This window comes from Amphiprion ocellaris, chromosome 14 (genome assembly GCF_022539595.1).
Source record: "Amphiprion ocellaris isolate individual 3 ecotype Okinawa chromosome 14, ASM2253959v1, whole genome shotgun sequence".
Lineage (NCBI taxonomy): Eukaryota > Metazoa > Chordata > Actinopteri > Pomacentridae > Amphiprion > Amphiprion ocellaris.
The window spans coordinates 29,610,381-29,638,269 of record NC_072779.1 but is presented as its reverse complement, the minus strand read 5'-3'; the positions used below and the strand labels follow the sequence as shown (position 1 = coordinate 29,638,269).

The 27,889-nt window shown below is 39.6% G+C and overlaps 1 protein-coding gene across 2 annotated transcripts; it reads right to left on the bottom strand.

Moving 5' to 3' along the window:
• Positions 1–1,111: 1,111 nt before the first annotated feature.
• Positions 1,112–27,889, bottom strand: rsf1b.1 (remodeling and spacing factor 1b, tandem duplicate 1). 2 transcript variants are annotated; one of them, XM_023263067.3, is made up of 16 exons: positions 27,712–27,889; positions 23,275–23,366; positions 22,907–22,999; positions 20,009–20,214; positions 19,751–19,881; positions 15,833–18,369; positions 15,462–15,743; positions 13,731–13,835; positions 13,559–13,638; positions 12,920–12,974; positions 12,708–12,823; positions 12,021–12,088; positions 9,038–9,251; positions 8,461–8,684; positions 7,423–7,602; positions 1,112–4,351 (listed from the first exon to the last, which is right to left on the bottom strand). In XM_023263067.3, exons 1-16 carry the CDS (start codon positions 27,863–27,865, stop codon positions 3,798–3,800), a joined length of 5,091 nt encoding a protein of 1,696 aa, XP_023118835.2. In that variant the 5' UTR covers positions 27,866–27,889; the 3' UTR covers positions 1,112–3,797. The 2 variants fall into 2 exon arrangements, with proteins under 2 accessions (XP_023118835.2, XP_054873280.1); XM_055017305.1 differs by having other exon boundaries at positions 12,708–12,817.

Genomic DNA, 27,889 nt, shown 5'->3' with positions numbered 1-27,889 from the left:
GTTATAAAGACACTTGATCACATTACAGATCATATGTTGCTTTGTTTCCTGTGCAGCTTCAACTCTGGTTCACTTTCTCCAGACAAACAGGCAGAAACTACAATCTGCTGAGTCTTTTGTCCAGACTGTGAGGAGACAGAGCCAGAATTCCAGGCCTGCTTTCATTGCATCTACAACTTTTGTGGAGGTTTCCCATTTTCAACATTAAATTATGATCAAATTATTTTGGCTTTTCTGACAAGAATTGACAAAAAAAGACTTTCATATCAACATGAAAATACATTTCTACAGAATAATGTAAATTAATTAGAAATATAAAATAAGTGATTGCATTCACCCCTTTAAAGAGACAAATTCAACTCAGTTTGTGGTAAAAGTCACACAGTTTGTGAAATTAAGATCATCTGAGTTCAGTGAATGTGTCTCACTAAGGTCCATATCTTTAAAACATTATTCATTATTAATTTCCAGACTGCTTCAGGTAAATCTATGGCTGCCTTCTAACTTAACTGTTAGCCGTTAGCATAGGATAAGCACGTGAGAGAAGCTAATTTCCTGGGTTTGCGGCAACAGCTTGTTTTTTTTGTTCAGTTGTTGCTGCTTGAGAGAAATTTGTGAGACCATAGAATCCTGAGACCTAAAGTAGTGCATTTAATTTATCAATAAACAGTCTGTAAAAATACAGATAATCGGAAAAAATGACAAATATTGGCCACAATAATCAGTCCATCCCTACTAAAAGTTAACTGTAAAAAATGTGTTTCTTTCCTTGTTCTGTCCCTTTTATTGTCCAATGAGGTCCATATCTTAATCATAATTTTCCAGACTGTTTCAGGTTAATCTGTGGCTGCCTTCAAATTTAGCCGCTAGCATAGCATTAGCAACTGTGAAAGAAGCTAAGTTCCTGGTTTGTGGCAACAGATGTTTGTTTTTGGCTGTTTGAGAGACATTTCTGAGACCACAGAATCCTGACACCTCAAGTAGCGCATTTAATTAACCAAAATAAAGATACTGGTAACCGGAAAAAATGCCAAATATCGGCCACAATAATCTGGCAGGCCGATAATCGGTCTATCCCTAATTTCCACATCAGGAGCCAGAAATAACGCCGTGAGGCTTCAAACCCATTTTATTATGACAAATGTACAAGATCAGATTCATAAGAAATAACAGTAAAGTTAACAAAAATGTAAGGAGCAGACAAAACACCAACAACCAGTCTACTAGGACCTATACACAGTGGACAGGGTGTCTTTCCTCCCAGATTCATCATGAGGTAAATAGGAAACTCTGTGAACACTTCAGTCATTGGCACCAACTTCATCCCTCAACCCCATCATGGCCTTTACTCCCCTCTTCATTCCCACGCAGCTCTTGCTACTGGTTATTTCATAACCGTGAGAGACACATGAACGCATCCTCCTCATCTCTGTGGAGAATATAAACGGTTACGTACAGCACAGACGTTCCTCGACCCACCAGGACACACAGCTCTAGTACATTTGTAGAATTGGGTTTTGCTATATTCTGTCCGACTAATCTAGAAGCTAAATATCGTGTATAGAAGGCTGCGTTGTGCGCACTGCAAGCAGCACATATAGGTTTTTGTGTTGGAAGTCACGTTGGGGCCGTGGCCAGTATCAAAAACGGTATGATAAATAGAGTGGTTTATCCTCTGTGAAGACCATGCTGAGACTAACTTACAAAATATTTTACAAACAGGCCTCATCTCCTCTCGTTCAGCTGTCCTAGATTATTTTCTAACGCCTTCGACATGCCTTTAGTAGGTCAGCGCATGCTTTCTGATGCAGTTTGACTGCAAACGATGCTGCGGAGTCTCCTTCAGGTGAGGAGACCTTCTCGAAACATGCCAAAGTTTTCTGATTTTGTTACAAAAACTGTTGTGCCAGTATCACTTCCCCTACAAAAGAAAACTATTAGAAACTCATGCAATCCCAAAGAATTGCCCCAATATATTTTTCCATGATTAAAAAAATGCCTCTAAATATATTACAGCAAAAACTACAGATATACACACAGACTGGTTCCAGCAGAGGTCAGTGAAGTCATTGGTTTGTTTTTCCTTTATCCTCCCCCCCTTCCCCGTTCAAAAACTGCATCCCTTCAAAACTAATTATTTTTGCAGAATCTTGATCTGGCTGATGTCCGGCAACAACTCGACCAGCTCAAGATTTTAAACACAGAAGACAGGGGAGCAGAACAAGAAACAAACAAAGGAAAAAAAGAAAATGGGGTTTGTTTTGGAGCGGAGTGTTTTTTTAGTTAATAAAAGCCGGCGGTCTGCAGGTTTTTAAACCTTCGATGGATGTACAAAGAAAATAAGACACTTTACATTATTGTCAAAGAGACGACGACAAATAAAGGTTTAGATATACAAAAAATACATCATTATTAAAAACAAAATCACAACGTAAATGTAAGAAGACGCTAGACTAGATCTTGAGAATAGGAGGGACAAACAGTTTTTGATTTTGTTTCCTCTGACAAACTAAAAAGTGAGATTTTACCACTGATGGCAGCACACAAAGTTAAAATAATTATGTATGTATACAATATACAAAAGCTACTCTATCGTTCAGCAAAGAAAGGGAGGAAGGACTGACGGGTTGGTCACATATATACATTCACACCTTCATACAACGCAAGGGGTCCAATATATAGTTTTAATATCAAGGTTTTAAAAAAAAAAAACAAAAAAAAAACAACAAACAGGGAATATTGCGTAAACACCAGTATCTGACCAGGTGTGGTATGTGATTATAGCTTATCAAATATGAGAAGAAGAATTAGTCTCATCAAAGGCAGAGTAGATTAAAGTAGAATTCTCCCATCTTTAACTCAAATATAAGATCCATCCAGCAGCCAATTAGCTTAACAGAGACTGAAAAAAATGGAACCAGCAAACAAAATCCACTAACCAGCGCCTCCAAAGCTCATTATGTAACAAACAAGATATATAAAGTGTTAATCAGTGAGATTTGAAAATCTTTAAAAGTGCCAGTGGGTGGATTTATTGTGGTCAGATTATCTGAATGCTCATCAGACTTTCCTGTAATTGCCATCACGTCATGATTGCCTTGGATTTCATCAAACATCATGCATGTCCTGATTAGTTAACAGTTAAAAAGCATTTTAAAAGACTAAAAACGGAGCAGAAAGTGGGCTCAACGTCTATAAACTAGACCTGTCGACCAGTCGAAAGGAGCTCTCTTGCAGCTTATTGAAAGTAAATCAGTGTTTGTGCTAAGCTAAGCTAACCTGCTACTGGCTGCAGCTTCATATTTACAATAAAGACATGGTTTTAATCTTCTCTGCCTTGGGGTGAACAAGCATTTTTCCTAACATCTGCTTTCTTAAAGGAAAAAAAGTTGACTGATGCACAGAAATTTACCTCAATTATGGAATTAAACTTTCCCAGTCAAATAACGGCTTCAGACTTCCGTTACAAATCTCAGATGTAGAAAATGAAAACAGAAGTGAAATGAGTGAGACGTTTAGAGGAAGGAGGTGGTTTGGCAGTGGAGCTGGATGATGCGGGTGGTTTGAGGGTTGTTATTACCAGACAAATGAGACGATATGTTAGTGCCCTTATTGGTTCCACAATCCTCCAGGGACAGACTGGTGACAGGGATCCAGTTCCTGCTGTTGGTGCCGAGAATCGAGCTCTGGATGACACAAGTAAAAAGGACGACGTGGAGAGTGTTGGCAGGGCAGGGAATAATAAAGTTAAGCAATATAAAAATACAATACCACAAAAAAGAAACAGTACACCATTTTTACAATTGTTCGTTATTGCAGACGTAGTCCACGAGGTCTGTGACTCCTAACAGGTCGTCTTCGTCATCGTCCTGCGCCGCCATGTCCTGGCCGACCAGCCCGTTTGGTGCTATGGCCCCGGCTGGCGCAGCACTGATGTTTTTGGGCGCCTCCAGATTTGGGATGACGGCTGGAGCGGCGGCGGCAGGCCGGCTGATGAGGCCCTCGGGGCTCTTAATCGGGCTCTGTCCGTTGGTGGGCGGCAGCTCGGCCAGATTGCAGTCCAGTGGGTTTGTTCCCTTTGACTCCTCCTCCGGTTTCTTCTCCTTCAGCTTCTCCTCCGGCTCTTCCTCATCGTCGTCATCCGAATCGATGCGGTTCACCCGCTTGCGGATCGGGCGGTCCTCCTCTGAAGATTCGTCTGAGTCGTCGTCCGAGTCGTCCTCCTCAGACGCTCTCCTGCGTTTCAGCGCGAGACGTCTGCGCCGCTGCCGGGAATCTTCCTCCGAGGAGTCGGCTCTCCTCTTCAGCCTCCGATCCCTCGGCTCTTCCTCAGAGTCTCTGGAGAAACTCGCTGCAAAAAGAAAACAAGAGGCGACTTCAGCTGCTGGTATTTCTGTCATCAGTCACTTATAAAATACAGCTGTAGTCTGACTCGGCCGAGCTCACGAAATATTTGTAAATTATTCTCATATCTGAGCTTAAGATTTCCTACTTATGTTTTTCTAATGTTGTCGTTTTATGCATATGAAGGTTTTATTATTGTGCTAAATGTCCTGCATTATCAGCAGGCAACTTGTTTTCCTGTCAGCACTTTTGTTTATCCACACATGTGCAAAGAAATCTGATAAAAATAAATGATCAAAATGAAATAATGTCAGTGAATTCAGATTGCATAAGAACAGAAATGTGTAGTATGAGTTAATGTCAAACGATGACCTTTATTCTGAGAACAACAATATTTACATTTCCTGCTGTTGATTTATCTCCGGAGTGTTTCGGTGTCGCTGTCCGCGGTGCTGAAAAACTTCATAATTGGTGGTTTGGATAAACAGAGCTGATGTGAAGTAAAGTTTCTCCACTTTGTATTACGATTTCAGCAAAGTCTGAAAGTCTGTCTGAGAGAGAACTCTCACTTTTATAGTTTTCTGATTCAAACATCTTTGTTGTTTCTTCAACTTTGCACAACACATAAATTAAATTATTTCTATTTTGTTATTCAGTGTTTATATGTATTTGTTTTATGATTTTTAGGCTGAATTTGTTACTCATTTATTTGTGTTTCGGCGTTGTAGTGCAAGACTTTTTTTTATTTGGGACAACTAAATATTTTTCAAAGTCTAGAAAGAGCACTTTGTTGTGCTACAAAGAGATGATTACAAATCTGAACATTAGGGAATCCAAACATTTTGTCGCTTTCGTTGTTGAGCAAATGTGGTGCCGTAGCTGCTGAATTCTATCAAAACTGACAGAATTTAGTGACACTGCAGATTGTGTTTTTAGTTTTCTCAACAGCTTAATCTTTACCACAACCTGCAGTCCTTATTGTCAACAGTTTTACTCTCTAGATGCAACTTAATGCAGTTTATTTTCATTATTTTACAGGTTCCAGTAAGGTTTTCTACAACCAAAACATGTTATTTTGTACTAATGATACAGAAAATGGAGGCAGTTGCAGGAGTTTTTTCATTTCCAGGAAGGCTGCTGTGACAGAAATGTGACCATTTCAACGCAAACAACTTATTAGGTGCGCACACAAGCTTGTAACTTTGACTTTTTATTTTTTAAAAAGGAAAAAGTATACTATTATACTGGTACCATGTAAAGCAGTTGTTAAAATTGGGAATTGTACTTCCTAAATGCTTGATCACCAAAAATAGCTCCTTCCACTTTGAACTCCATACAGTCATGTGAAAAAATTAAGACACTCCATTAAATATTCAGTTCTTTATTAAGAAATGTTCACATATTGATGTCTAATCTTGTTTTTATTTATCTCTGGAAAAGAAAGTGATTTAATTGCAGGTAAACAACAAAAATTACCCTTGTTTTTCTCATTAAACAAAAGATATCAACAAAAATACATATTCTAACTGAGGAAAAAATTAGGACACTCTACCCATTGACAGCTGGTGTTACCCCCTTTGGCTGAAATGACTTCAGTGAGATGCTTCTTGCAGCCATCTACCAGTCTCTGACATCGGTCTGAGGAAAGTTTGCCCCACTCCTCAATACAATATTCTGTCAGCTGTGAGATGTCTGAGGGGTTTTCTTGCGTGTACGCTCTGCTTCAAGTCACCCCACAGCATCTCAATGGGATTGAGATCTGGGCTTTGACTCGGTCATTCCATGACTCTCCATTTCTTAGTTTTCAGTCAGTCAGTCCTTGGTGGATTTACTGGTATGTTTTGGGTCATTGTCATGTTACAGGGTCCAGCTCCGCTTCAGCTTTAATTTTTTCACAGATGGTCTCACATTATCCTCAAGCACCCTCTGATGCATGGCAGAATTCATGGTGGATTCTATAATGGTGAGCTGGCCAGGTTCTGCTGCAGCAAAGCATCCCCAAACCACGACACTTCCACCTCCATGCTTCACAGTTGGTATGAGGTTTTTTCCTGGAACTGTATTTGGTTTACGCCAAACATGTCCTCTGTTCTGGTGTCCAAATAATTCAATTTTAGGCTCATCTGTCCAAAGAACATTATTCCAGAAATCCTGGTCTTTGTCTATGTTCTCCCTGGCAAACTTCAGTCTGGTCTTCATGTTTCTGTTAGAGAGCAACAGTTTCCTTCCTGCACGCTTCCCATGAAAGTTAAACTTGTGCAGTCTCTTTCTGATTGTAGAGGCATGCACGTTCACATCAACGGTAGCAAGAGCCTGCTGTAAGTCCCGTGATGACCTTTTAGGGTTTTTGGAGACTTCTTTTAGATTCTTGCAGTCTGCTCTCAGGGTGAACTTGCATGGACGGCCAGACCTGGGCAAATTGGCAGCTGTTTTGAAAGTCTTCCACTTATAAACTATTTTCCGGACAGTGGAATGGCTGATTTTAAATTCTTTTGGGATCTTTTCAAATCCCTTACCAGACTCATAAGCTGCTACAATCTTCTTTCTGATGGCCTCAGACAGCTCTTTCGATGTCACCATGGTTTTCATTCTCACTTCAACAGTCAGGAGCACGCCAAACTAAATGTCTGAGGCTTAAATAGGGCAAGCCTCTTTCCAAATGCTGACTAATGATGTTCTAATCATGTGCACCTGATGTGATACAACTGTGTGTGATTTTAGGCATTTTCAGTGGAATAAATATAGGGGTGTCCTAATTTATTCTTCACCAGAAACTGCATTTCTTTTTTATTACATTTTGAAGAAACTTTAAAAAAGTATTTTCTTCAGTTTTAATTGTTCAGTTACATTACTTGAATCTCTCAGTATTGTTAAAATTGATATTAAATATCTATACGTCCAAATATGTTAAAAAAAAATACAGGCTTTTATAGGGTGTCCTAATTTTTTCACATGAACGTCTGTAAGATAACTGGACCATATTATCAGAAGCAGTGAGGCACTGAGACAAAGATAAAGCTCTTGAGCCCCCTGCAGCATTTAAAGGCTTTGGGTGAACAGTGTGCGTCTCTGACTGACCGTCGCTGTCGGAGCTGTCCGCCTGATGTCGAGGTCTCATCTTGGCTCGGTTGGTTTCTGCCTGAGAGCCTTCAGACTCTGATGTCTCGCAGTAGTTCACCTGCTTCTTCTGGCTCCGCCGAGACCGCCGTCGGCTCATATCCAGATCACTGTCGCTGAACTCGCTGGAGCCTTCGGTCACTGGACACAAAAATTCAACAACAGGGTACAAATATAAGAATAAGATCTGTCAGCTTAAATCATTTTTAAAAGGCAACATGAAAATTCTCAGACTGGAACTTTCAACAGACAATACTGTGCCTAGAAATTTCTTGTCTTTATGAAGGCTTGAGATTCATCCAAAATAAAGATTTATTGAAGAACTATTGGTTTATCTTGCACATTATTTCCTCAATTAACCCAAACTCTACAAAATGTCAAAAAACTGTTTAAAAAAAATTAAAATAAAAATGATAAATACCATAAAAGAAAGCAGCAGTCTCTATACTTCCACGACTCACAGTAGTGATTGTTCATTTTTTTTAAACGAATGATGTAAAAACTATAAATGAAACTATATTAAGATTTAAATTGTTTTTACATTTGTACCTCAATCTTCTGAATCCCAAAAGCTATAGGCATAAAAAAAAAAAAAAAAGATGAATATATGCATAAAAAATGCCAGTTTATGAGCCAAAATTGGTAAAAACAGCAAAACTCTTTCTTTTTGGGGGGAAAATTTTTATCAAATTTAAGTATAAAATTGTGACATTTTGTCAAGGTCGTTATAGTCTCATTTAAAAATTAGCCAAAAATAAACCATTTGCACCAGATTCTGTAAAAAGTAAAAAATTCTGCACTCCTCGGCAAAACCGTAAAAAACCATTACTGATTGAAAACAACAGTCACAGGACAAAAACTCAGTGACTCTGGTTGAACTGCAGGTTGTGTGCATAGAGAGGAGGCAAGTGTGGAAACAAATTAAACAGTAACATGTCTGTGGTATGTAAAGCAAACAGGTTCAACAGGAGAAGATGCTGACTATCACAGTCTACAGACCTATTTCATCTTCGTCTTCCTCGTCCGTCTCGTCCTCTTCGTCGTCCGAGTACCCTCTCGGCCTTCGTCGCTTTCTGGAGCTTCGCCGGCGTTTCTGTGGCTTCCTAGTCCGTGAGGAGGCAAGACGTCTGCTGCTGCTGTGGCTGCCGAAGTCGCTGTCGTTGGACTCTGCCTCCGTTTCGGCTTCAGAGTCATTGTCTGATACCACGAACTCTTCTTCTGAGCTGCAACGACACAAACACATAAAGAGTTCAGCAAAGAGCGAACCAAACTCTTCTTCACACGAGAGCTGGCCCGAACAGCAGTTCCTGGGCTCCGGATATTCAGCCCCGATTAATGACGAATATTCGAATATTCGGTTCGGCTCGTAACGTCCGACGGGGGGGCGACGAGCAGAATATTAGGATCGGTTCATATCATAACGTTGGGCGAATTGACGAGGGGGGGTGTTGAGGATTGGAATATTCGGATCTCAAAATAAATATTCAGATGCCACCTTCACGACGGAATATTCAGATATTCGGGTCCAGCCCTACTTCACACAGGTTTCAGATCGACACCAACAGTCCAAGTGTACCTTTCGCTGAGGCGGAACTCTTCCTCGCTCTCCTCCTCGTCCACGGTGCTGTCGCTGTCCAGGTCGTTGAGCCGCCGGCGTTTCTTCTTGCGCTGACTGACGGTGGGTCGAGGTGGCCGGCCGTTCTCTTTGCCCTCCTCTGCTTGGAGGATGGTGGACATGTCTTTCCCTCTATGGCCTGTGATGTTGGCCATGTCTTTACCCCGACCGGCTCCTATGAAACAAATATCAGAACTCATCATTAGCCTAAGTACTCAATTACATCTTAAACAATTAACAGTCTACGCAACCCTAAACTTTTGACTGGTAGTGTATGTATGTATAGTGTATTGAAAAATGGTAAATAATGTTTTAAACTGTTATTTTCCCTTTTTGTTAAATTTATCTTAGAATGGTAACATTTTCTGAAAAGTTTAGATGGTGATCATGGAAAACAAAACAAAAAAACCAGCAACTGAACAGAAAACTAAACAAAAATAAACAAAAAAACAGGCCAAAACTGTAAATAATGTTAAAAAACAAACAAAACAAGACTATGATTTGTTATGTGCGGAATGACCGGTACGTAGAAAATGGTCTTGCTTGAAACTGGTCTGTGGTGCAAAAAAGGTTTGCTGCATTAGAGGGCTGGTTTTGCAGGCGTCATCAGTTTTCATGGAGAAATAGGCACATTTTTAAAACATCATACAGATGTTTTAACCCTCTGAACCTGGCAGCTTTAAAAGTTATCTAATCTGTTATAAAAATCAAATTTATCAGAGCCCGACCATCTAAAAATCTTTCTACAAACCATAAACTAATCATCTGACCTGCGACTCTTGTCTGAAAACACATAACCAAACCTAGTATCATGATATAAAATCATTGTATTTATGACTCAGAGATAACCAACAGTTAAACACAAATTCAGGGATTTATTGGCTGAACTGCAGGTAGTGTTTACACAGAACAGATTAGAGTCGAGCACTGGAAAAAATTGAACATGTAAATAGTGAAGTTATCTATGATATGAAGTGCCATTTTTGGTAACACGTGTAAATAATTCCATTTTGTCTTTTTATGGCTATATAAAGTGTGTCATAATCCAGAGGAGACATTTCTGAGTTCTCTCTACTTCTAGTCATGATTGTGCTGTTTGCATAGAGGTGCAGGACTTTATATTGCAGTGAAAAATTATCCCAGTGCTTTCAGCTCAGAGGGTTAATTCACTGCGACAGTTTTTCTCAATTGACAAGACACTAAATTCCATTTACTGCACACAGCCACCAACTGACTGCACACATTTCTCAAAAACAGGACTCTGCTGTCTAAATTTTGGACACTATTCATGGTTTGCACACAGTTTCCAAAACTCTTGTACTCTTTTTGCAAAACACTGAACAGGTTTTTTGCTCATTTGAACACACTTTTTCACTCACAGCACACATTTTTCAAAAAGTGAACACTAGGAAGCAGAATTGGGACACTGTTCCAACACTGCTGTCACAATTAAGACACAACAGATCAAAACTGAAAACACTTTTACCAATGAACTGCACACTATAAAACCTGCTGGGAAGCAGAATTAGCTGTTCAGAATGGATGTCAGAGGAGCAAGAGGTCATGTTGGAAGAAGAGGATGTGGACGACCCAGACCACGGCCAGAACCAGAACCAGAACCTCCACCTGCACCTGGTCCTGGACCTGGACCTGCCCCTGCACCTGGTCCTGGACCACTTTACATGTATGTAAATGTTGTTTATCACTTCAGTGACATGTCTATACTGGAACAATACAAGCAGTCAGAAATGTTCTGAGAATACTGTCAAAAATCTAATGCATAATTCTGGTTCACAAGTGCTGGTAAAATTACAGAAAGCGTACATGACTGACTTTTTCTGTGTTTTGTGTGCGTTTGTTCCAGAGAGTTTTTCAGTTGGATTCTGATGATACACATGAATACATCTATGTGGATGAGGCTGGTTTCAACCTGGCCAGGAGGAGGAGAAGAGGGAGGAACATCATTGGACAACAGGCTATAGTCAACATCCAGGTCAGTGTGGAGCAACGTAACATTCTGTGCTGCAATAAACAATCTGGGAGTAATTGACCATCATGCAGTTCTGCACCCATAGAACACCCAGCATTTGTTGACTTTCCTAGATGGACTTACAGGGCCGACTGACACGGTGCAGCAGGGCGTTTGGTAAGAATACATGGTTTTTGTTGTTGTTGTTTGGGACAATGTTAGTTTTCAAAGAGGACTATTGATTCGGGAATGGTTCAATATGAACCCTCAGGTTGTTGTCATTGTTCTGCCACCATATTCTCCCTTTCTGAATCCTATAGAAGAATTCTTCTCTACATGGAGGTGGAAGGTATATGAGCGGCAGCCATACATTCAGGAAAATCTCCATCAATCAGTGGTCTTGGCCTGTGGTGACGTTTCTGTTGATGCATGTCAGGGCTGGATCAGACACACTAGGTCTTTCTTTCCAGAGAAAACATAGCTTGTGATGTTGATGAGGTCCTGAGGTCTGACCAGGCTGAAAGAACTGATGTAGACGTGGTGTAAATATCTGCACACTGTACTGCATACAATACAGTGCTGTATTTGTTGTCTAGCATTATTTTTATTTTTTACTGTACAGTCAGGCACTGCAGTGGCCCGTCTGAGTCATTTATTGGATGCATTTGTGTTTAAATTGTCATTTTTGAGGACTGTATCATTTTTTACACTTCATGTGAAAACACAGTGAGAGAAGAGTGTTTTGTATTTAGCAGTACAGTGTCCTACTTTTGCTTCGTGTGTCTTAATTTTGAAAACAAAGTTCAAAATTTGACAATAAAGTGCGCTTTTGACACAAGTGTGCAGTGCTTTGTGAATTGTGTTCAAATAAAAAAAACAGTGTGCAGTGTGTTGGGAAATGTGTGCTATTTTTCAGGAACAGTGTCTTATCAATTGAGAAAAACTGTAATGCCATGAGATCTTTTGTCCTCTTACCTCCACCCTCCGCTTCTTTGATGTCTTCCTCTATGGCCTCCTCGATCGCCTCATCGAATTCATCGAATCTGAAAAATTGAGAACAAAAACCCATTTAATGAGTAACTAATCACATTCCACTTGGACAGTTTATCAGTTCTTTTTCCTGCAAAGAATATTTAAACATATCTCTGCCGACTGTAGCAGCTAAAGGGCATTGCTAAGCCAAAAGACACTGCAGCATGTCATTAGCGGTGGCTGCTAACATGAAGTACTAAATTTGCCGTATCTGAATATAGACTGAATGTATGGCAAGCCCTGCAAAAAAGAAGTGTGTAGTCAGTGTCAGCAACTAACTTCAATGTCAAGGAACAAAAACTTGGTGAAAAAATTGTTTTTCAAATGCTAATTGATCGTTAAATCACAAGACAAACTCAATTTTACTGATTTTGCATAGTTTTAATTATATTTTAGGCTGCTATCATGTCACTAGAATACATCTAAATCTATCTTAAGTGTCAAAAAAACATGCATTTTGTCCAGTCTGAAGATCAGAATTATCATAAACGAGCTGAACCAGAAACAAATCTTTGTGCATTCTGAAAAAACATTCAGTGTTAAACAGTCAAGCTAAATTATTCATTTAAAAAAAAACCTTTGTGTTCTCAGGGTTCTTTTCTGTCATTTATATTTCTGTCTGTTTCAAACCTGTAGCTGATGGTTTTCTTCGCCCTCGTCGACCGGCGGCCCCTGTTTTTATTCTTCAGCTTTGGTTCTTTCTTCTCTTTGATTATGATATCCGGCTTCTCTTCCTCCACCTCCACCTGGGAGAAGCAAAAGTTTGGATTAATTCACAAACATCAGCAGAAGAATGTGTTTCTGTCTAAATTAAAAATTATACAACTTCACCATGGACTTACGGAGGGCGTGATAATGTTCTCGACACTGATTCCAACGTAGATTAGACGCTCTTTCCTGAAGGGCATAAAACATGTTAATAAAGCTCACCAATAAATGAATTTATTCTTAATTTAGCTTAATAAAATCATTACACATTTTACTATTTTTTTGTCAAAATAAATTTAAACACTTTGCTTTTTTTGCTGTGTTCAAATGTCAGCAACACTGCAAAGCTTTTACTATGAAGGAACTTGAATTTCACAGTAAAAGCTGTAATTAGCGGAAAGAATTATAATATCACAATATTAGAAGATCCAGTCCAACACCACCAAAAACTACAACCTACAGCAGTTTCTCTCAACCTTTCTGGCTCAGTCAAATCTATCTGTACTCTCTCAGGGTGTTTTTTGTGCTCATCATGTGTCTATTAAATTGATTTTTAAAGGCCTCAAGGGGTAGAAGAATCAAATTTTTGTGAGAAAAAAAGCAAAAACAAACAAATTTACCTCTATTAGTCCTCTGCGACCGCTCAGGTTTATCTTTAGACTCGCTGGAGAGTCACAATCCCCGAGTTGCGAATCACTGGTCTAATAAAAACACACCACAGGAACAACAAACTGTTCCTAAAAAAAGCCCAAACCTCACACAGACTTTCTCACCTCCTCTCAGCTCGTTCCTTCTTTTTCAAAGCAGCGTCAAGGTTTTGGAGCTGCTCTTCAAGTTTGTCGCAGAGCTGCTTCTGCAGAGGGGATCAATGAGATGTTCAAGCTCTGTTCACATTTCACTTAGCTTATTTTATCTTTAATTTCTGGCACTGTGACGGATACGTACATGCTGACAGGGCGGACAGAACCACTCCCCGTCGGGGATGATCATGAGTGGAGGCCTCAGGCAGGCCGTGTGGTAGCCGCTGTCACATGAATCACACAACAAGATCTGGAAAAGAGAAGCAGATAGACGTTAAATCCAACACTGCAGTTAGCAAAACAGCTGCTTTAGGTCACTAAAAATAAACATGTAAATAGATTCACGTGGAAAAATTGCAGTTTCTTTGAAACCACACGGAGGGATGCGAGTCGTTCGCACGCTGTTTTGTGCAATTTGTTTCATCAACATTAGAGCCACATACATTTAAAATATATCAGGTGGAATCAGATCAGAATTGTCCTTTAAAGAGTTGTATTTTTAATAAATCAGCATGTTTGTAATGTTGGCTGAGACTGCTGAGATGTGTTTCTCCTAACTTTATTATTTCACTTGTCATTTTTGGCTGTGGCGGGACTGCAGATGCAAATTAGCTACTGAGCAAACTTGAGAACATTTACACTGATTACGTAGTTAATGCAAGCAGTTTCTTATAAACAAATATATAGGTCGACTGGTTGATTGAATGCTCTCATCTGACCAAATTCTGGTTTGTTGAACGAGGTTTAATCCATTATTTTTGCCAGCAGGACAACAGACGACCTCTAAACACCCCTTCGTTTTCTCAACTTTCAAGTAATGCAGAATGTTAGTTCTAATTTATTGAATGTTTACTGAACGTTTACTCTAGATTGGCTCCAAACTAACCGACACCATGTCAAAGAAGTCATCAGTGTGGCTGCATTTTGTTCGGCTAATTCAGCTCAGACACTCAAAAACTGTGGCTGATTTACTTCATCTAGCAATAAAATGCAGATTTTTTCCCCCTGGTTGAAGAGTAGCCACCATTTCAGTCCAACAAGAGCTTCTTTGGCCGACTAAAGCTATAGTTTTGAGCTCCAAGTTTGGTTATTTTTCTACAGAAATGCACCTCAAGAGTCACAGCAAGAGATTTTATCTACACACACTCTCCACCAAAGAGTCTGGAGTTTTCCTACACAGCTGTTCATCTTTTCTACTGTTGCTTCAATTGAGTGGATTTTCATGTCCATCCAAGCCGTGGACTTCCTCCAACAGTGAGTCACCGGACTTTATTTACGGAGGAAAATTGACCAGAACTTTCACTTTTTAGTGAAATTAGCAGAGCCCAAAATAGCTCCTTCCTGCTCGCCAAAAATTGTACTGTGTTAAGAAAGAACTCTACTTTGGATTCCAAGTGAAATCACTGCTTTAGTCCTGTTTTTAAACAGCAAAAATCTGACCATCTTTCAGCCTGAGGATTTGGAAACTGACAACTGAGCAGCTTTGTTCACTCAAACTCTACTGTGATGCAACAAAAACTTCATCACATTATCTGCCCAGTTTTAATGTTTACGCTTTTTAAAATTTTTTTACAACGTATTTATGTATCTTGTAGGGACTGTTGAGTCCTCCGGCCACTAGGAGGAGCTACAGGACTAAGGTCAAAGCTGAAAACCACTCGATGACTCAAAAAAAGCAACCAGAAAAGTCTTGAAGAAGCCAAATCAGTTCATTGCTTTAAAAATACATCTATTTTTCCTTGTTTTAATGTTGTCTTATGTCTTTTCGATCTCTCTCTTTGACATCCTGTAAAGCAATCTGTCTGTTGTGTTATTGAAAGAACTACAAAAAGCTACAGGAAGTGCTAAATGTTGTTTGGTACAGCTGGAAACCCACCAGTTCTGGGTGATTTGGAAGACCGCAGTGTTTGCAGGGGTCGTCATTTGGAGGTAGATCATCATCCGTAGACGTCGACGAGTCCGAGCTTCGTCTTTCCCGGTTCCGGTTCCGCCTCTTCCTGCTTCGCTCAACCTTGTAGTCTTCATCGCTGTCGTCCTCCTCTTCGCTCTCCTCCTCGTCGCTGGACTCCTCGTCGCTGTTGTCGTCCTCGTCTTCAGAGTCTTTCTTTTTGCGGCGTGTCCTTGTGTTGGACCACCGAACCTTCCGCCTTTTTCGCCCCTAAAAACAAGACAAGTGTCAAAGAAGCTACAGCACTTTTTTGGATGTTTCGATACCAATGAAACATCTAAGCAAGTCTTCGGTCTTACCTTTGGTTTCATCTGACCCTCCTGATCTTGCTTCTTCTCTCTCGGTTTTTTCTGGACAGTCTTCACCTCTTCCTCCTCCTCTTCTTCCTCCTCATCCTCTTTATCTTTTTCCTTCTCTGCCTTGTTGTCATCCTGTTTATCAGACGGAGAAACGGCCTGCGGCTTTTCCATCTTCTTGTCCTGGATTTCGACCGCCTTTGGTGTCGGTCTGGAGATCCTCGGCGACCTTCGAAGAGACCTCCCAGTGTTTGTATCAGACTCAGAGTCTCCTTGTCGCTCTTCTCTCTGGAGCTCGGCTTTCCGTCGGTGAGCTGGACGCTTGTTTCTCCGACGGGAAACTTCCTTCTTAACATCTGCTGGAGTTTCACCTCCATTCGTCACCTCTTTTTTTGCGGCGTCCAACTCCTCGCTTTTTTCTTTACTTTCCTTTTCAGTATCGCTGGCTGGATCTTTGCTCAGGGGTTTTTCTGTTTCTTTTGAGGATTCGGTATCTTTGCTCATGTTTTGGTCTCCAGATTCTTCCGCTGTGGTTGAGGTTTTACTCTCTTTCTGAGCTTGTTTCTCCTCCTTTGTTTCCTCAGTTTCTGAGAGTTTTTCTGTTGTGGAATCCCCTTTATTTCCTTTGTCATTTGAAATTTTTTCACTGTCCATGTCCTTTTCATTTTCCTTGTCAGCATCCTTTTTGCTTTCTAATGACGGATGCTCTGCCTCGATTTTTTTCGGCTCTTCTTCACACACTTTCTCCTTGTCTGTCTTTTGTCTTTCAGGTTCTTTATCAATTTCTTCAGAGACATTTGTCTTCTCAACAGGGCTGCTTGGTTTATCTTTGCCTTCAGATGCTTCCTCCGTCGTCTTATGTGCAGCAGACTTTGTCTCAGTTTTCTCAGTTGTCTCATCCTCGTGTGGTTTTGTCAAATCGCGTTTAATGCCTGATGCTTCTGCTGCCACAGGCCCAGACGTAGAGTGGCTTACCTCTGCAACATCATGTATCGTACTGTCTTCACAGTTGACAGCTTTCTTTACGCCTTCTGGCTTTTCCGTCTTTGTCTGGCAGGCTTCACTGGCCTTCTGAGGAGTCACCTCTGCTTCTTTGATGTTGTCCTGCTTCTCGGCAGGTTTACATGTTTCCGATTTGTCTTCCTTTTCGACGACAGGAGGCTCCAAGCTCTCCTTAGTGTTGGATTTTTCTTCTGATTTCTCGCCAATTAATGGTTTGTCTGATTTTTTAATGACAGACGTTGATTCAGTGCTTTCAGAGTCAGCGCATTTCTCTGCAGGATCTTTGTCTGTTGTTTTAATGTCTTCCTGCTTCTCTTTCAGCACAGACTCATCTGATTTCTCGATGTTCGCCTCAGATGCCTCCGTTTCTTTAGTGTCACTGGTTTCTTTTTCCGTTTCACCTTCTGCCATCTTTGTTTCTTTAATCTGGCTTGGCTCGGATGTGTCCATGTCAACACAGTCTGGCTTCTCCTCTGACTTTTCTGAATCTTTTGACGCGTCTTCTTTGGGTCTGACTTCATGATTTAAATTTAGGCTCTCTGACTCATCAGATGTTAATGTTTTATCACTTTCTTTTAACGTGTTGTTCGCCGCACAAGACTCTTCTGTGTCTGCCAGTTTGGATTCTTTGACTTTTTCATGCTCTTCATGATTAGAAGATTTCTCCAGTGCATTATTGATGTCTTTAGGTAAAGGCGGCGGTTCTGTCGGTGGCGGCGGAGACTCGTGTGCTTCCCTCTTCTCGGTTTCCTTTTCAACCTGCACATTTTGAGGTTTCTTCTCCACGTCTGCTTGTTGTGATTCAACTCCCTCTGTGTCCTTCTTTGCACTGCAGGCCTTGTCCTTTTCGTCTTTAGTGGCATCTTTTTCTAGAGCCGGAGCCTCATTTTCTGTGCTGTTTACAGTTTTACCTGCAGCTGCTTCGGTCGTCGGCTCTTTGTCGACAGCGGCGTCTTTTAGCGACTCAGACGAAGGTTGAACTTCACCATTAATGTGATCGTTTACCGTCTGAGCTTTCTTTGTCTGTTCAGGAGTCGACTCGACTTTAGGAGACTCTTTGAGGTTAGAAACCGCTGGATTTTGCACTATAATGGAGCTATTTTTCTCAAAGTCTTCACTGAACTTCATTCCTCTTTTCTTAAGGGGGATTTTGGCCTGCTGGTCGTTCTTCATGGCCTGCTGGATCTCCTCTGCATTACTCTTCTTCGCTTCCTGTCCTTTTTCCGTCTTTACTGGTATACATGATGTCTCGGAGGCCGTTGTTGGTTCACTTGTGCTCGATTTAGTTTCCAAAACCTCCATTGGCTCCTCTTTGATGTTCTGGGCTTTTTTACTGATATCTTCTGAGAGGAGTTCTGCCTCAGTTTTGCCTTCGATGACGCCATTCAGTGAAGACTTTGTCTCAGAGGTTTCTGACTTCAGGTTGTCGTTCTGCGTTACTTTTTCACTATTCTCTGTCTTTGGTGAGATGGGATTAAATGCCTTGTGGGAGTCTTTGCTGTCTTCGTCTGGTGTGTCTTCAGTCTTTTTAGCATCACCTGCAATATAAACATGAAACAAGGTTGGCAATACGTTAAAATCTCTCTTGTTGACTTAACGTCTAAAAACCCAACAGTGTAAAAAAGTTTTACATTAATAAGGTTTTCCTATACAAATAATCCCTTCCTGTCTCAAACTGGCTTAGATACAACTCACACAGTTGCTTCCTCTAGAAAGTGCATATCTATCAAGTTCTCTCGCCTTCTTTCTTAACCCACCCAGTCATGAGTCGATATATTTATCCAGATGATTCACATGCATTCAGCAGCTAAATAGGCAGAAATGCTTAACTGAACACCAAAACCTGTCGGTAGGTTTTAAACGCATGTTTTCTCTATAAAAATTGCTAAAATTACGCCATTTAAGCAAATCAGAAGCTGTACAAAAAGAAAAAATAGTCATATTTGCAATTTTTTGGCCAGTCATTGAACTTATCATGTATACCATACTGTTTTGTCAGGAAATACAATCGAAATCTAAGCTTAAAATTGTAATATTTGATCAAAATGACTTTATTCTACATATCTACATGTCGTATTTAAAAATTCAACAAAATTTTGCAAAAATTCAGTGCAGTCAAGATGTTATGTTTTACTCAGTTTTGACCAACAATCAAATAAAATACTCTATCAATAAAAAAAATGCAGCATGGCTCAAAAACAATATACAGAGGAATAAGCTGTTAGTAAGTTGTTGAAAGATGCACTCAGCACAGTGAAATATCATTCTAGAATTGATGTGCAGTTGGGTGGATAGCATCTAGCTTGTCGAGGTGGTAAAAATGCAAAGAGGAAAATTTAGAAAGCATGTGAAACCACCATTTTTTCCCACTATTTGTAACACCTGTGGGCAAACGTGTACACATTGATTGCAGATTTCTTTCAAAATTCGTAAAACATTTAGCTAAAGAAAATCAACTTTTGTCTTTGTTTTTAAAAAGATATGTGTCATAACAACTGTCTCATGCTGCATAAAAATTATTTCTGAGTTCTCTCCACTTCTAGTCATGATTGTTCTGTTTCCATTGAGGTGCAGGACTTCATATTGCAGAGAAAAATGAGCCCACATTGAGTAAAAAATGGCTGAAAAACAACTGCCATTGCACTCAGTCAGTTGCCAATATATCCATTCAATCACCCAACTCTAATATGAAATAAAAGAAGAAATCTCTATTTCAACAAGTAAAGTGTGGGAGTATAGAGCTTTAATATTTTAAAAAGTTAATATAAAACACTCCAAATAAGTTTATATATTTCCCTTTTCTGCCTGTATAGCTACAAAAAGCAAACTAACAATATAAACAAATAAACATTTAAATGAAAACTAAACTGAAAAATTACATTAATATCAGTCGGTAAAGAAGAAACTTAAAAGTCTAACCTTTCCCTTCTTTTTCTTTGTCCTCCTCACTGTCAGGTTTGCTTTCCTGTTCTTGGTCTTTCTTCTTCAGCAGTTCGGGGTCGATTTGGGTCTTCAGCAGAGCAACAACCTCAGCCAAGTCGTTTCTGTCTCTACAGGGCGAGAAGAAAACACCATCGCTCTCTTTTCAGAACGAATAATGCCGCGTACCTGCTTCCGCTGAGAGAATTAGCGTTTAAATTTCATCTCATGGCGCCTGCAGCACTTACGACCACTTACCTAACGATGCACTTCCACGATGACCCGTCAATGTCGTCCTGCTCCTCCACGTAAACCCGGACGTTGTCGTCTTGGTCCAGTTGAAACCAATACATCTGGCCATCTTTGTCCCGGCCGATGGGTTGCAGACGCATTTTATCTGGGTCCTCATCGTTGATGGCAGTTTTGAACTTTACATTTTCGTCGAACTGACACTCGCACAAATACTGGAGGAAGAGGAAAAAGCACAGGATGTTTATAAATGCTAAAGAAAAGATCATTTATATAGCAGCATTCAGGCAGGAGACAACTGAAAGTGTGTCAGAGAAGAAAAATAGCAAAAATATACTTAAAATATTATAAATAAGTTGCATGTTAATTTGATTATAATGTTTTAAGCCCTGATTCAAATGAGCAGCTGGCAGTTTTAGAGGAACTCAGGTATTCAGAGAGTGTCAACACTAAAAGCTTCTTCACCTTGTTTGGTCCAAGACTACTTTATTTATAACTTACAGGGAAATCAGAGATGTATTTACACTATTTAATGGGCAGACAAACAACAGCATTTAAAAATATGTCATTTGGACACAGGAACAGCAGAGGTCAGTCGATTCTGCTGAAAATAAACACACAAGCACAAGTTTTCCTGCATCTTGTTTGGACAGAAATTATTTAATTGTTGCTCTGTTTTTGAAGCTGACATGAAATGTGTAACTCTCTCCCTATATGGCTGTAGAACTTAGTAGACTGTAGCATAACTTTTCAAGATTAGATTAGCGTTATTTCAGTTCCTTCGGTGTTCAACTCTATGCAGGACAATGACCACAATGAGTAGAGAAGCATCCTGAGTAAAAAGAAAGTCCTGCAACAGACAGTCCGGACCACAAACAGCAACATGATGGAGTCAGCGTGGATCATATGAACAAACACTCAAGACTAATTCCACAGATGAATTGTGGCAAGAACTCAGAAATGCCGAACAACGACAAGCATCCTCAAGAAACTAAAAACAGGACTGCCTTCGTTGTGGTCACTACATTTTTGTTTGGGAATTTCATTGTACACAAGTCACATCTGACAGTAAATGTAGGGAGCTTTATAAAAACTGGTTGGCGAATTTAGTCAAAGTCCAGCATGGAATTAAACCACCGTTGATTATACACTGCCCGTCCAAAAAAAAGTCGCACACTCTAATATTTCATTTATTTCATCCTTTAGGTCTAAGAACAACATATGGTCACCATGGCATTGTTTCGATAAGCTTCAGCAATGTCACAGCATTTATTTCTGTACCGAATTGCATTCATTTTTCACCAAAATCTTATATTGATGATTGGCGAGTCGGACCACTGCTCAAAGTCTTCTCCAGCACATCCCAAAGATTCTCAGTGGGGCTGAGGTCTGGACTCTGTGGAGGCCAATCCATGTGTGAAAATGATGCCTCATGCTCCCTGATCCACTCATTCTCAATGTGAGCTCCATGAATCCTGGCTTCCTCATCTTGGAACATGTCCATGCTATCAAGGAAGAAAAACTCCATTGATGGAAAGACCTGATCATTCAGTATCTTCAGGTATCAGCTGACCTCATTCTTTGGGAACATAACATTGCTGAACCTGACCAACCCCAGATCATAACTCTAAACCCCCACAGGCTGGTAGACACTAGCCATGATGAGGGCATCACTTCATCTGCCTCTCTTCTTACCCTGATGCCCCCATCACTCTGGAACAGGATAAATCTGGACTCATCAGTTAACAGAACCTTCTTTCATTGCCCCAGAGTCCAATCTTTATGCTACCTAGCAAATTGAAGCCTTTTTTTGTTTTCTTAGAGCTACACAGCTGTTTAGTCCCAATCCTTCGAGTTCCTTTCACATTGTGCGTGTTTAAATGTTCTTATTTTCACTACTAAACATAGCCATGAGTTCTACTGTTGATTTCCTACAATCATCTAAGAGTTTGTTCCAACCACATTTGTTCCTTGAAGATGATGGTCCACCACTAACCTTCAGGTATGAATAATGCGTTGGACGGTTCTTAACCTGATTTTAGTAGTTTCACAAATCTCCTTAGTTATTATCTTTGCTTGATGCACACCAATAATTTCACCCTTCTGAGACAGAAAAACATCCTTTCCATGACCACAGGATATGTCTTCCAACATGATTGTTTAAGAAATGAAGAAAAGAAGCTTCTCACTGCATCAGCTAGGATTAAATAAGTTATTGCCAGCTGAAACATATTCATCACTGCAGTAATTATCCAATGGAAGGCTCTTACCTGTATTTGCTTGGTTAAATCTAAGCGGCGACTTTTTTTTGGACAGGCAGTGTAATAATTACACCTATGTCTTTGCTGCTAAAACATATCAAAATGTCTGCTGTGTGAAAGAGGTTGCTTCATTTATACGAGTGCTTCTTCCTCTAAACCCAATCTAAATAGTTTTGGTAGATGCAGACATAAAAAAACTACTGCCTCCCATTAGCAGTTAGTTGCTTTAGGGTGATATTACGAAACTTAAATTAGCCACAGGCAAAGATGCACAGAAAACCTGTAGCCCTGTAAGCAAAACAGCTGCACTAACAAGTGAAATATTCTGGCGTTTTTAGTGGAACGCTTAATTAACACGAGCTGTTTCAGTCCGTTTATGCTCTTACTTGTCGCTGTATGTAAACAGTAGCTTTCAGTGTTGTTTGTTATTTATGATGTGTAACCTATCAGACATTGCTGAGAATCGACTGCATCAGAGCAAAAGTAGCATATTGAATTTACTTTACTGGTAATTGGCACAAAAACAAAAATAGCGATACTGATAATCGGAAAAATGCCGGACCAATAGTTGTTCAATCAATGGTTAAGAGGGCTGATGAAAACGGATTGTCATTCTAACAGCAGCGTCAAAAACCACTTTGCTCACTTTAAGTATCCCCGTCTTGCACTCCATCGTCAGCTCCTTGTATCCTTTCTGTTCGAGTTCCCATGCCCAGGTCGTGTTGAACTCCTGGCACACCTGCAAGGCAAACGATCTTACTGTGGAGAGCCTGTACACTGTTTTACTGCAAGAAAAAGCCTTCGGCACAACTTTATAAAGTGAGGATATGTCATATGTGGTGTTTTAGGCTTGTTCTGCTGCCACAAAAGAGGCAAACAAAGCTTTTAAATCAATAAAACATTTTAACTAGTTTGTTATTGGTCCCAAATGTTCCCAAAAATAATTCTAATTCGACAGTTTCAGTCAATAAAATTTGCTTACGTATAAACATAAAAACTCAAACCATTATTTACCCTGACTAGATATTTCTCCCATCTGTCCGCCGACACCGACTTGCCAATCTTCCTCAGCAACTTGACGTGAAGATCAACCAGCAGCTTTGGAACTATGGAAACACAAAAACAAACCAGTTACGGCGGAACACCCAATTTTAGAGACGTCACCTGGCGTCTGTCGAGGAGAGGTCGAGAGAAACGTACAGTAAAAAACTACTGACAGACATTAGAATCTGCAGATGTGGCTGCTAATTAAATATTTATGTCATCAGTAGGAAGAAATAAGTGATTGTTTTGTTCACAAATGGTTGCACAATTGGCACAAAAAATATCTTATTTCATGTGACCAACACTCTGAAATCCAAAAATACTCAGATCAGTTTCATATTTGACAAATAAAAGTATCAAAGCCATGTTTGCAAAATTAGAAATAGCAGTCAGCTATCAAACTTGAACTAGTCTTGACAATATTTACAATAAATCGTGCCATTAATAGATTTTATTGATTGTAAAAATGCACATTCTGTAAGCACAATTATCGTGATTTGATCCTAAATCAGAAATATTATTTTGCTGTTGTTTAACACATTTCATGGATTTGTTCGCCTGCCAGAACATGTATAAACATGCAGAGAAACTTATCTTAATCCGATCATTATCCAAACTGTAGGTTCCTGAAATGGTTAAACTATACAGTGGTAATGCAAACTAGTGACTAACTGGTGCCTCTTATTTCTTTTGGGATGATGCTCACTAATGGTAACAGAGGATGAAAACATTCTCTACTTTTGAAAGTCTAGTTTTTCTGATGAATTCGTGCACCATAGGAGCCTCAATTGGATTGATTTGGAGTTTTTTTTTTCCTTATCTGTGACATCAACTTGACCTTTATTTGTTCTGAACCTGTTGTCTGGCAGAAGTTTGTATTTACAAAAGTCTCTTTTTGATCCAAGACGCGACTCCCGGCTGCCCGGAAAGACAAAATCTCTGGACGTGGAGAAAAACTAAAGCCTCAGTCTAATTTCTCCACAGACTGACCGTAACGTAGCCAAGCAGAGCAGTAGGTGGAAATATTGGATTTAAGCATTTATTTCCTCCCCTGTGAGCAGATTATTACTGCAGGCAGAGAGAGAAAGTGTGAAGATGGTTAAAGATGTGTCGTTTTTTTCCATCTAAATGTGTGCAGGGGTTTAATGTACTTAACGCTGAGTTCACACAGGAGACACAGACAGAAAACTGGGATATGATGACTATATCTGAAAATATTCACACAAGATACCACAAAAAACAATAAAACTATCCAACTATTAACTAACTGATCCTCCATAGGAAAATTTAAATATTCACTTGTGTAACTGCAGCGCTTCAAACATCTTTAATTTCTCTACATAATGTGCCAGCTCACCAGGCTAAATATATTTAGAATTTCACCTAAATCTGTCACTCTGGGAGATCTTCAATACCTGACAAAATTAAGATTTTGTTCTCTGGATACACTGAAATAATCATCACAGAAATGAACAACTGGCACAACTATATACAGATTAAATTCTGGAAGAAGAAAAATGCTCCTTTCTTTGTGGCAACAGATAAAACCACACACAAAAAAGACTCTTATTAGATAAGACAAACTAGGGATTTTCCTGGCTCAGAATGGGAATGGGAAGCAGACCAATCACAGTAATTGTGAATGGTCTGCCTGCTGTAAAAAAAGAGTCGCTGTTACTATATTTGGCAGTAATTATGAATTTTCCTGATGTTTCTGACCAATTGATATACAAAAATGTTTGTTTTAATTGGAGTAAATGAAACTTCAACTACTAAAACAAGTTAAAAATTGAATTTCTATTGTTATTCTCTAATATTTATCACACTGGTGCTGATGGTTTTCCTTCGAGGCTGGTTAAAACCTGTTTAAAAAAAGAAAATCCTCTACGCAGGAAAAACCCTACCTCAGTCTAGAATACAACAACAAAAAAACAACAGCCTGCTTGTCTGCTCCAAATAATTATAATTTAATTTCACTCAAATCTGTCACACTGTGAGAACTTTAATACTTGAGAAAAGTGCGATTTTGTTCTTGTAAAACACTAAAATAAACATGATAAAACAAAATGTTCACATCGTGACATTTAAATTGCAGGGTTTTTCCTGTATAGGGTGACTTTTTGTGAGCAGTTTTGTTAAATGAGATTTAATTTACTTCAGTACAGTGGATATTTTTGATACATAAAATACAGAAAAATGCATAGATATCTGTCAAATACAGTAACGCAGACTGACTACTTCTACTGCATGTGGACTGATCACTTACTGTAGTGATTCTAAACCAGGAAAAACTCTGGATTCAGTACTAAGAAAAGTCAGACAGGAAAGTTCTGCTTTTGTTGTGAAAAAAGATGATAAAAAAGGGCCACTCTTACAAGGCACGAAAAAGCAGCGATTTCAAAAGAAGATGCAGAAATAAATGACTTCAAATTTAAACATAAAGTGACATTATTCACGTAAAAGATGACAAGAAAAGCGTATTAAAACACTACAAACAAAAACTGCACTTGAATTTAAAATAATAATATAACCAGCAAATAGCAAAGGTTGCAATTTAGAATATAAATTGTGCATGATTCATGGCTATGATTTCGTAAATTTATGCCGTCTTTCCATGCAATAGTCACACTTTAATTGGTGTACTGTGTGTTCTTGCTCCATCACATATTTTAAATCTATGCCATTGAATACTTAACAGACTTTAAACAATTCAGAAAAAAAAATATCGCAATTAGATGTGCATCTTTTTCTGCAGAAAACGGTGTTAACAGCAGAAAATGCAGCTGCAGGAGCAAAAACAAAGTGTGGAAAGTGTTTTTGGTTGTAGACAAACAATAATTCCAGGTAAGAGCAACTGTTTAAAACAATTTTTAATTCCTATTTTTAATCACACGGCTAAACAAACAGCAGCTCATTCTGAATCTTGATGCAGATCCTAGTTTTTTTTGCTTTGTTTTTTTTTTTTGCTCTACTATCATTACAAATCTGCTTTACGCAATGTGCAATACAGTGTTTTGACTACTGTAATAGCTGTTTGCACGTATGTGAAGCCATAAATGAATGCTTAAAGTAGAAATGTTTTGTACAAATGATGTTATTCTTTGCTGATATGTGTTTTTTTTACTTTGCTATTGTGCTCTCTGTACAGAGCTGTAAAATGTGCACCACTGCCCACGGTAAATCCCCCTTCTGGTACAATAAAGCACATTTTATCACATTTTATCTCATGCAGACAGCTTTCAAAAGCTTGCAGCCTATGTTTTTTTTTTTATATATTAGTACACTAATCCCGTTTATTGTTTACACTTGTCAACATTTACTATCCACCAACATACACTGGAATGCGTCTTTTAGAAATGTGTTTACTTTTTACTGGTATTTATTCCCATAAACCAAGACATACTGTGTCCCAGGATATTCAAATATACATAAAATACAACACTCGTGTCAGATATACAAAAAACAGCATTTCTCTAACATGTTCTGTGAAATTCGGGTCTCTGTATGGTCGACAACCTTAATCGAATGTAGTTTAAACACATAAGGTGACAGCATATGCTAATGTGTGGCGACAATTAATACACACTCAATCAGGAACAGTTCAGGCGCATGCGCAAATCAACGCAGCTGAAGACGAAAAACCGTCAAGTCAACCACAATAAGCTGCACAAGCGGATGTACGAGAATTTTACATTTATACAGACGTACAAAAACCTTGATTAAAGAGGTTTGTACAGGAATTAAAGAGTAGAAATGCCATAAGTGTGCATTTAGTATTTGTTTAATGTAAAATTAAGGTATGATGGTGAAGTAATCAGGAACGGGATTGTGTTCGTAGCGCTAAAATCTGTTTTATTTTGAAAGCGTCGGTCGGCTGTCGTCGCTATTGCGAGTGACTTGACAGAAGCAGAGCGAACCACTACATAGCAAAATATTTTAACTGTAAATAAAGTGCACAATTGCGTGTCCGTTTCACGCGTTGACATCTTTACCGTCAAATCATCCAAATCCACGGCGTGTTGCGTGGATCTTCCCCACGCTGGCGGCCGCACAAAACACTGAACTCGCCGCATGTTTGAGTCTGTTGTTTTACAGCGGCAGATAAAGGCTGCTTGGAAAAAATTAAGCCCAATTCAAAAGCTAAAAAGTGACAGAAAACCTCGAACAATTCGGCGGCTTCGACCCCGAATAACTGCTAAAATGTCCGCAGACGCATTTTCCACTTCGAACGGCAGCTCTGAGACACAGTTAACTCACATTTAAGTAAACACGGAGGTTAAAAACCACACAATAACACACAACTAGCTAACATTAGCTGCTAGCGTGCTAGCACGGTACCATTCTCATTAATGCAGCGGTGAAGTCTCTCCTCCTCCCCGCCAGCAGCTGCGCGTTTTTCCGCCTTACCTGAGGAAGTGTCCTGCAGATATCGCTCCAGCTGAGGAAAAGTGAGCTCCGGTAGGTCCAACAGCGCTCCGTACCGCTCCAGGAAGGAGCAAATCACGGCGTAATTTGGACACAAACCGGGGGAAGAACTCGCCGTTGCCGCCGAAGCAGCCATCTTTTCCACAGCAATGTCAAGCTA